The following is a 10,066-nucleotide window of genomic DNA, read 5'->3' as shown; positions in this document are numbered from 1 at the left end:
TCAGTGCTCACCGTTGAACTTTATCCCCAGATCGGGCAATGTTCCCAAGGTAAGTAAACACACCTTGGACGAGCCTCCACTTCACAGCCAACTAGCGAGCATCTGCCTACCAAATGTGCCAACTACGCTTTGCCTGGACGGCCCCTGTGTTCCCCGTTCCAGATACTCTTTGTACTCAACCTTTCCCACACACCGAGAAGTTATGACGCTTTTGGTTTCAAAGCCAAATTGGATCAAAGTTTGGTTAAACTGCTAAATTTTGTAACTGCTTCAAAACAGCAAACCCAGGGGCTAAGAATCACTGCTTTCAGCATTCATTAATCAAACCTGTTAAATGATTACCTCGTCAGGGCTGCTTTGTTGACAGCTCTGCATCATGACAATGTCAGTGGCACTGTCCCAAGGCACATCCAGTGGTGACGTAAAGGACAAGCCTCCCTCACCTCACCTGGTGGGACGGACACTACCACGAAGAATATTTAAGGAAGGAGGATGCTTCCTTGGAAAGCAGGGATCGCAAGAGTACTCCAAAGCAGGTGAAGCAGGATCAACAGAAAAGGACAGCAGAATCCTCTCTGACATCCAACTCAATCTTATAAAGACAGTAAGTAGAACGGCCTCTGTTTTTTTCCAGCTTGAAATTACCAGTAATCCAAGATCTCTATATTGATTTTAAAGCAGAGGTACATGATCAGGTCTATTGCAAATTCTACCTTTGTGTTATACGTTGTTAGGAAGGCTTATTGACACTGGTCAGAATGTCACAGTATGCTAACACACCCAATATATTTGATTTTAGATTGTGATCAGTATTTCAAAGCCATCAACAAGATCCACTACAGGTTCAATAATGCCCCCACAGTTGAAAGCAGAGGTAAATGTCATGCCCAAGGTTGTCCAGGGGGATTTGCAGAGCCTGCCTCCAGAAGCGAGGGATTTCATTGAAAGTAATGCCAAGCTGTGCCAGCCTGAGAGCATTCATATCTGCGATGGCTCGGAAGAAGAAAACAAAAAAATTCTGGACATCATGGTAGAACAAGGCATGATCAAGAAGCTGAGCAAGTATGAGAACTGGTGAGTAGCCTGGAGGAAGTAAAGTATCAATTCAGAACTGCAATATGCATTTTCTATCCTGTTTACTTTAAAAACTGCTTATAACCCTTCAATATTTGCTTTCCATGAGCATTTTGGCACTGTAGCTTACATAGGTGAAATACTCAGGAAAAGCAAACTTTTTCCTCTAAAAATTAGCATAAAGCAATTGGACTATCAACTGTACATTGTCTCTATTGATTAGTTACATCAGGGAACTGAAATAATGTCATGAGACTTAAGTAACTAATCATTAGCAATGGCTAAATATTATTTAGCAAATACATCTTTTGAAGAATTCTACTATTTTAGTCAATTAGTTTATTCATCAAATACTTTTTTGTGGCATTCAAATAGCTCTGTGGGTGTTCAAATATTATTCAGTACAGGCATTATTCATATCGTGCCGATGAGCTTTGACTGTAATGTATTCAGCAAATACTTTTTTCAAATATTTCATCATCTCTCCCAACTAACCCAACATGAAAGGAGAATATTAACAACAAGTACATACTCAAGAATTACGTGCCGACCAAGAGATCTTCGTGGAAGAAATCTGCAAAGACTTTTGAATAACTAAGTGCAGGAATTTGGCAATCTGTTTGCAGACTATTTGGGAGAGAAAAGGGCAAGATTCACCAGATAAATTATTCATTGTTAATTATATGCTTAGCTGTAGTGATGATGGTTATGACAGCCCAACTAGAACATTTTTATACCCGTGGAAAATTTCTATGCACAGAGGTGAAAATGTAAACCAATCCTCTCTATTGTAAATGGATGGCAAAAATTCTTTAGAGGGGAAAAAGGATCCCCTTTAATAAATTCCTTCACTTTTTATGATCATGTTTATACTCAGTATTTCTTTTGTGATGCCTCTAACTTACAGGACTATGCCAATCCACTAAGCTGGATTCTGATCCCACAGGCACTTATACCAACACTTAAAGTACTTGCTTGGCATCCGCATTGCTTGAGGCATCATTTTGTGGTCCCCATGCAAAATGACTTCACACTGATGAGAATGAGAATTAAACGAGATTAACTTTTCCCTGGAAGTTAGCAACAGAGAATAAGACTGAGATAAGATGCAAAGGAGTAGTAACGTGTAACCAGAATTTCCTAGGCCATAATTTTTTATTTGTACTGGAAAGTCTTGAAACAATTTGTATGAGGGAATGTATCTGACTGATTTTTGAGATTGTCTGTTATACTGGCTCTGTCACTGTAGTTTTAGCCTTAGGAAGCATTGTACCCTTTTGTGCTAAACCAGTCCCACAGAAGGGTAAAAAGTGCTATATTGATAATTAAAGTCTAATTTCCTGATTTTTGGTGAAATACAGCTGGTTGGCTCTCACTGATCCAAGAGACGTGGCAAGAATTGAGAGCAAAACCGTCATCATCACTCAAGAACAGAGAGATACCACTCCGATCCCTAAAACTGGAACTAGCCAGCTGGGTCGCTGGATGTCTGAAGAAGATTTTGAGAAAGCCTTCAATACCAGGTTCCCAGGCTGCATGCAAGGTAGGCAAGAAAAGGACAGTTGACATTGAACTTCTAGGAGTACAGAGACACTACCACTACTAGTTACTGTAATCTTTAAAGAAAGATATTAGCTGAAGGTTCAGGTTTATACCCCTGATATGAGTCACTGTTGGTTTCATCTGGATCTTTATCATAGGTCCAAATGCCTGTGCAAGGATAGTCCTTGGTCTCTTTCCAGCACTTTTGTCTTCATAAAGAGAGGCAAAGTAAGGTGGGAAAATTTGGGTGGTTTATTTCAGGAAGTCACACAGCAACTAAGCAGCAGATAGGAAGGGAGGTAAGAATGGAGGACCCCCATCCCCAGCAATAATTTCAGGTTCAGTGATTTACACCAACAGAGAACTTGGCCTCCACCCACCTTTACTAGTGGCTAGGCAATTTGTCTGAACAGCTGCTGTCAGCATTTAAGATAAAATTTCTTGCTACACAATTAGACAAACAAAGCTACAGCTCTTTAAACATTATCAGAAACACCCACAAGACAAACAGCTTTTAAAGGAGTGAGAAACAACCTTCCTGTTAATAAAAATTTTTTCAAAAGTTCCTTGTTTTGCTCTTTGCCACATCTTGCTACTCCCTGTTTTCCAGGACGTACAATGTATGTCATCCCCTTCAGCATGGGCCCTATTGGGTCTCCTTTGTCCAAGATTGGGATTGAGCTGACAGATTCACCATATGTAGTGGCCAGCATGAGGATCATGACACGGATGGGAACAGCTGCTTTGAAAGCCCTGAGCAACGGAGAGTTTGTAAAATGCCTTCACTCGGTTGGATGTCCTCTACCGCTAAAAGGTAAGAGACGTTAAAAACTGTCACCCTTGGAAATTCCCTGCGGCATGCTTTAGAGCTGACTGCGTGTTCTCAGCACATGGGAGACAGTCTCCATAGACAGCCAGGGTGGTTTGTGCAATAGCACTAGGTTCAGAACTCAATTCAAGGAATTAAAGCTCAATGAGAGTTTCGTGGAAAGGAGATTATTATCACTAGTACTTACCGGGGGTTTCCTTTAAAGCATCTGCTATGGGTTGCTGTCAGAGGCTCAATGCTGATGAAGCAACAGCGTGATCCAGCATGGAAATTGCTGCATTCATGAGTACAACATTCTGTTCTGCAGAACCATTAATCAACAACTGGCCCTGCAACCCAGAGTTAACGCTGATTGCCCATCTCCCGGATCGCAGAGAGATCATTTCATTTGGCAGCGGTTACGGAGGAAACTCCTTACTGGGGAAAAAATGCTTTGCTCTCAGAATTGCCAGCAGAATCGCCAAAGAGGAGGGCTGGCTAGCTGAGCACATGCTGGTAAGAGCTATTAAATCATGTGTGTTTGAACAGCCATTAAACCCTAAATTAGCTCAACATAAATACATCCCATCTTGCTATCAATGAAATTAGTCTCATATGGATAGTCCTGTAACACTATATATGAATTTATCACATGGCAGGCTTATGAGAAAGAGGAAACTGCTTGCAAGGTTAAGTACCAAACATTTTAAAATAGTACCTGTAAAATCAGAAAGCAAGAAAGATTTGGAACTTCTGACAGTGGCTGCTTGCAGGCAGACCCATGTACTTGAGCAGAACCTAAGCATCATCACTGGGCATCCACATTGCCCCTCCAAGTCTAATAGCAAAAGATTAATGCAAGTTTTGAAAATTGTTTTTCATATTATAAAGAGCTCTATGCACTCAAAAATCTGCAAATATTAGATTTTCTAAATGAGTTCTGCTTTGTACCCTTCCTGCCTTTACTTTCTGCTGTCATTTAAACATTCTACTACCATAAAATACCACTGAAAAAAAGAATTTCAAAGTGCATAAGAGAACAGTCTCAGAAAAAATACCTATGGACTCCGAGAAGTGCAGAAGTATCCATACATGAAGCGCTTTCACTTCACTCCAGTCGTGCAGCCAAAGGAATATTGGATTATTATTTGCAGCCAAAAAAAAAATCTTCTGTCTCAGATGAGAAGCACAGCTGTATACAGTCTGTGTATCTTTAATCAGCAAAATAAAAATAAATGTTTGAGTTATATACATATATGACATTTTTTAAAAATATAAGAACTCCTTGCAGATACTCTAAGGGCAAGAAGAGTAGACTTTTTGATTAATAAAGTACAGTTTGAGTTATTTGTCAACTATATTATGTGGTGCTTCTTCTGTAGGAACAAATTTGCATGATTAAATATTTTATCATTACCACTTGCTGGGAGACAATCTTCAAATGAAAAGTGCAAGAAAAAAGACTGTGTTTAACAGTTGCATTAATTTTTCAATAGATCCTGGGCATTACCAATCCAGAAGGTGAAAAGAAGTATTTTGCTGCAGCATTCCCTAGTGCATGTGGAAAAACTAACTTGGCCATGATGAACCCGAGCCTGCCAGGATGGAAAATTGAGTGTGTGGGTGATGATATTGCCTGGATGAAATTTGATGAACAGGGTATGGAACTGAAATTGGATTGTTTTACAGTCCAGTACGGGTTGCTTTTAGGTGCAGCAAGACATTCTACAAAATTCTAGATAGAATTAAAACAGTTTGATTTACTTATATTTTGTCATTTAACTTCCAGGCAACTTAAGGGCAATCAACCCAGAAAATGGCTTTTTTGGTGTCGCCCCTGGAACCTCAGTCAAAACAAACCCCAATGCTATTAAAACCATATTCAAGAACACCATCTTTACCAATGTAGCAGAAACCAGTGACGGAGGTGTCTATTGGGAAGGCATTGATGAACCATTACCACCAGGAGTAACACTGACTTCATGGAAGAACAAGGATTGGACCCCAGATAATGGTAACCTGGCCCACTCCACAGTCTCTCTTGGCTTTCTCTGCTGAATTCAAGTTAATTCTGCGACTACAACCTTTTCATTGTATTCTGTACAGGCGAACCTTGTGCTCATCCCAACTCACGGTTCTGCACTCCAGCCAGCCAGTGCCCCATCATGGACCCTGCATGGGAATCACCCGAAGGCGTGCCCATTGAAGGGATAATATTTGGAGGCCGCAGACCTGCTGGTAAGAGATGCAGCAGCCACATATCAAGGCTGAAGTGCTGACCACAGAAGGATTGAAACACAACTGGGCATAGACACAGGTTTTGCTTTCACAGCTGCAAAAGCAAGGAAATAACCATGTTAGTCTACCTTCTCCATGTTAGCCTTTGACACACAACTTACAGCCACTGATATTTCAATGTCTGAATTGTTAGAGGTTAACACAAAACAGGCAATAATAATAAAGGGCTGGAGAGAGATCAGGACCCCCTAACCTGGGTAATACATAGACGTATTGCAAATTGCTGTACTTGTCTCAATTTGCTTGCAGTTTAACTAGTTCAGATAGGAAATGGTTAGAGAAATGAACCAGTTGTAGACAGTTTACAGAAAAGGAAGTAAAATAAATTGATCTGTTAAAGGTCACCTAAAGTTGGAAAATAAATAGAAGTAGTGCTAGGTCCGAGTATCATGACCGCAAGACCAGATTCTATTTCCAGTAAAATCTGCTGAGGATTCTGAGGTCCCAGATACCTCCTACTGAGCAAGTAAACATGGATGTGTTCAGTAATCAGTAGCCAGTTTTGAAAACATTCATATAAACTTCTTTGCTATAAGAGGGCAGAAAATGAACTGATAAAAAAACCAGGAAAAATTAGAATACCTTATACAGTAACATGCATTCAGCACTATCTCAGGTAGCAAAACCTATTATAAAAATGTTTCTGGACTTCTAATTACTGAAGTGATTTTGTTCTTTACAGGTGTGCCTCTCATATATGAGGCCTTTAACTGGCAGCATGGAGTATTTATAGGAGCAGCTATGAGATCTGAAGCAACAGCAGCTGCTGAGCACAAAGGTAAATCAAAATTTAATCTGCCTACCTGTATTAAAAGCAATCCTCTCTGGACTGCCTGCTCTGTCCTCCTCCCCTGCTCTTTTGCATTTCAGTCTTGGCAGCTAATTTTGCAACCTGTGCATTTTCACAATAGAAAATATTTGTACTGGAATTAAAAGCCAAATTCTCTGTAAAAGTCAAATTAAGCAAAATAATCCCCTAGGTAGCAAGCGTACAGAACAGGGTGCAGGCATGGGTTTGCCAGAAGCCTTGATATGGAGTTCTTGTTACAGTCTGGGATAAATAAACTTAAATTTTCTCTTCTGCTAGAGCTCAACGTAAATACATGAACGATAAAAGCCAGCTCTTGAGGATCTTCATTTAGGCTGCTTGACGTGAGATTTAAGAAATTAATTTCCACTGATTACAAAAATCAATTTAAATTGTACTTTTTTTCTATATCGTGGATAATAGTTGTTTCTTAAAGCTCTTTGGTTCAGATGCTGAAGGGTGGTTAAGGGACCATGGGTACTAAATCCTGGGAGGATCTGAATCTTTGTGCTTTAGAATAAACGTGCTATTTATTACCTTATATTCTCCATTTGTGTTTTGAACAGGCAAAATCATTATGCACGATCCATTTGCCATGAGACCTTTCTTTGGCTACAACTTTGGCAAATACTTGGCCCACTGGCTCAGCATGGCACATCGTCCAGCTGCAAAACTACCAAGGATCTTTCATGTTAACTGGTTCCGGAAAGACAGCCAAGGGAAATTCCTGTGGCCTGGCTATGGAGAGAATTCCCGTGTGCTGGAGTGGATGTTCAACAGAATTGAAGGGAAAGCCTCTGCCAAGCCAACTGCCATAGGTTACATCCCTACTGACACTGCTTTGAACCTGAAGGGTTTAGAAGATGTCAACTTGACAGAACTGTTTGATATCTCCAAAGAGTTCTGGGAAAAGGAGGTAGAAGAAATCAAACAATACTTTGAAGTGCAAGTTAATGCTGACCTTCCCTATGAAATAGAAAGAGAAATGCTTGCCTTAGAGATGAGAATAAAACAGTTGTAGCTGATCAAAACCACAATTATTTATCAGTCCCCACATACTAAGACAGGACAAACACATTTTACCAAATCACCACTGGAAGCGTAACAGCACACTGATGAGCAGAGAGTTATAATGAAAAGTAGGTCTTAGTTTAGTTAGAGTATAGGTAGGGGCATTCTAGAAGTAACTCCAGACCTAATGATTTATAACTACATCAGTTGTTGTGAATAGGTGAGCAGCTGTGGGAATGTATGTGCACGTCGTCTTCAAAACCCTGATCTGTCACTTACACGCACATATAGCCATGATGTGTGGAAATTACTTGCCTAGTTCTGCATCTACAATCCAAACCAATCCAGCCTTGAAGGTGTAGCATGTTGTTTCTATCAGACAAACCACTAGTGTCTCAGACTCTACAGGAAAGAAGAAAGAAACATAGATGCTGTATATATGTATTACCTAAACATATTTCATGGCTTAAATATTTTTTAGAAAAATGAAGTTGTAACTGTTATCAGAGTGAAAGATGACTTTGTATTACTAATGCATATTTAAGATATTGCTAGTATATATGCCTCATGTTCCTATGATTTCCAGATGTTTTGAATGGCTTGTTCTTTAAACTGTTGAAATAAATGTTTATACAAAATATGACCTCATTTCCAGTATTCTCCCTGTTTATAAACTACATGCATATAAATTGGGCCTCCTGTCAATACCACAGCACAGAGAGAAATTCACATGCGGAAGTTAGATGCTGACTGACATTGATCTGCTACTCCTAAGCCACATACTGTCTTTGCAACTTTTATTCAAGCCAAAGGAACGATCCAGAAATTATGATACCAGCTGCAAGCAGTCGTCCAGCTAGTGACGTGCTCTCCATAACTGGGCATTGTTACTTACTTCAGGCATTTATAAGATAAACTGCCCTCTAGGAAAGCCCCATATTAAGACCTTGCTCATTTGCTACAGTCATAGGATTTGTCTCTGTTCCACAGTACCTTGGCTTTTGCAAGAATAACTAGTGGAGCTGTTGAAGTAAAGACAGTTTGGGAAGAGTTTTCCAGATTTGTTGAGATGCCTAAAGCCTTAGAGCTCAATGAAAACAGGGGTAGGAGCCTGTGGTGGCTTTCTTGTAGATCCAAGATACTAAAACCATCTCGTGTTCTCCCAATTAAAGGTGTCCTTTACATGCTTCCCACATCCCTGGCAGGTATCCTGCTTTTTCACTTTGAATGCTTGATCTCCCAAAATATATTGCAAATATTTGCTTAGCAAAAAGAAAATCACTTACATTGTGTAATAAGCCTTTTTATAGACCCCGCTTCCTTGCAAAACAAACAGTACCAGGGCTGGTCAACAGATGCCCTTCGAAGTTTGCTAGGAGAGGTCACATAGCCTGAAAAGCCTCTACCTACCTCCTGACTCCATGTTTAGGATTTAACACAAGCGTTATCAATTCCAAAGTGAATAATACAGCATAAGTCAGTAGATAGATCACACAAAAAAACAGACAACAGAAAGCTGTGACAAAAGCAGAGGAGAGCAGTGCAGCCTCCGTAGAGGTGATCATTGGTTGACCTGCTTGCTGGTCAAAAACCACATCTGCATGGATGCAGGTCTCCTATAGGGTCACCTTTAGCCTGTGTACTCTTGAGTGGGCTCCAAATTAAAAGAAAAATCAAGGTGGAAGATAGTAAATAAGTCAGAGGAAGTGAGCCAAGAGAGACTAGTATGTGCACTCCTCAGATTCAAGGACTATCACGTGTAGAAAATAAAGTTGTTTACAAAGTAGTTCTGTAAATAGTTGATGAAAGGCTTGGGCCATTCCCAAACTCATATGACCGTATTGGACCTAGTATTTGGATAAGTCTAAGGAAGAACAAGGAGATCTAAGAAAATCTGTCATGATAATATCAGAGTTATGGCCAGTTACAGTCTCGGAGTTTCTTATGGGCCTCATGAGAGGATCCCAGTCCTGAGCAGTGCAAACATGTTCCAAGCACATTTTGAAATGCTGCCCAGGAGATGTACAGAAGCTCAGGGCTTCCCAGCGCGCTCTGACCAGCTCCAGTGTGCTGTTCTGCCTTCTCAAACACAACCAGGCTCGATATTCTGAATATTACAAAAGAAACAACTCGCGCTTCATGCCAGAGGATTCTGTGCCAAAGGTCCAAGCCCAGCAGGCATATGGCCATGGGAGAACCGAGTGACACTTGTCCCATAAAATGCTGCTTAATGAGGAGATAGGTACCATTACTGTGGGCCAATACAACCACGATCTTATAGCACACACCCAGCTAGCAAGATTGGTATTATAAGGTGCTAACTGCCTTGAGAACATCATACCCCTGCCCAAAGCACTGGATTTTGTATTCGGACTAAACCCTCGCTTTCTCCTCCTCACCCCAAGAGGTTGGCAGACTTTCCTTCCCTCGACCGCCGCTGCCCTCGGGGCTCTCCGCTGGGTATTCTTTCCATATAACATGACACAACTCATGGAAAGTGGCTATCACGAGCAATTCTGGCAAAA

At 40.6% G+C, this 10,066-nt stretch overlaps 1 protein-coding gene across 1 annotated transcript; it reads left to right on the top strand.

Moving 5' to 3' along the window:
* Positions 1 to 460: 460 nt before the first annotated feature.
* On the top strand, positions 461 to 8,189 carry PCK1 (phosphoenolpyruvate carboxykinase 1). Its single transcript, XM_009465496.2, has 10 exons — positions 461 to 604; positions 800 to 1,074; positions 2,436 to 2,617; positions 3,227 to 3,430; positions 3,753 to 3,940; positions 4,921 to 5,083; positions 5,214 to 5,438; positions 5,531 to 5,662; positions 6,405 to 6,500; positions 7,097 to 8,189. The coding sequence occupies exons 2-10, from the start codon at positions 851 to 853 to the stop codon at positions 7,549 to 7,551; spliced, it is 1,869 nt and encodes a 622-aa protein (XP_009463771.1). The 5' UTR covers positions 461 to 604; positions 800 to 850; the 3' UTR covers positions 7,552 to 8,189.
* The last annotated feature ends 1,877 nt before the right edge of the window (positions 8,190 to 10,066 follow it).

The sequence above is a fragment of the Nipponia nippon genome, unplaced genomic scaffold (assembly GCF_047370975.1).
Source record: "Nipponia nippon isolate SJK-2023a ecotype South Korea unplaced genomic scaffold, ASM4737097v1 scaffold_13, whole genome shotgun sequence".
Lineage (NCBI taxonomy): Eukaryota > Metazoa > Chordata > Aves > Pelecaniformes > Threskiornithidae > Nipponia > Nipponia nippon.
The sequence above is the reverse complement of the archived record's forward strand: the minus strand, read 5'-3'. Positions and strand labels throughout refer to the sequence as shown.

Coding starts and splice junctions, on each gene's coding strand:
- PCK1 (XM_009465496.2), top strand. CDS start 851: ATGCCCCCACAGTTGAAAGCAGAGGTAAATGTCATGCCCAAGGTTGTC. Junction 1,075..2,435: donor CTGAGCAAGTATGAGAACTG/GTGAGTAGCCTG, acceptor GGTGAAATACAG/CTGGTTGGCTCTCACTGATC. Junction 3,941..4,920: donor GGCTAGCTGAGCACATGCTG/GTAAGAGCTATT, acceptor ATTTTTCAATAG/ATCCTGGGCATTACCAATCC.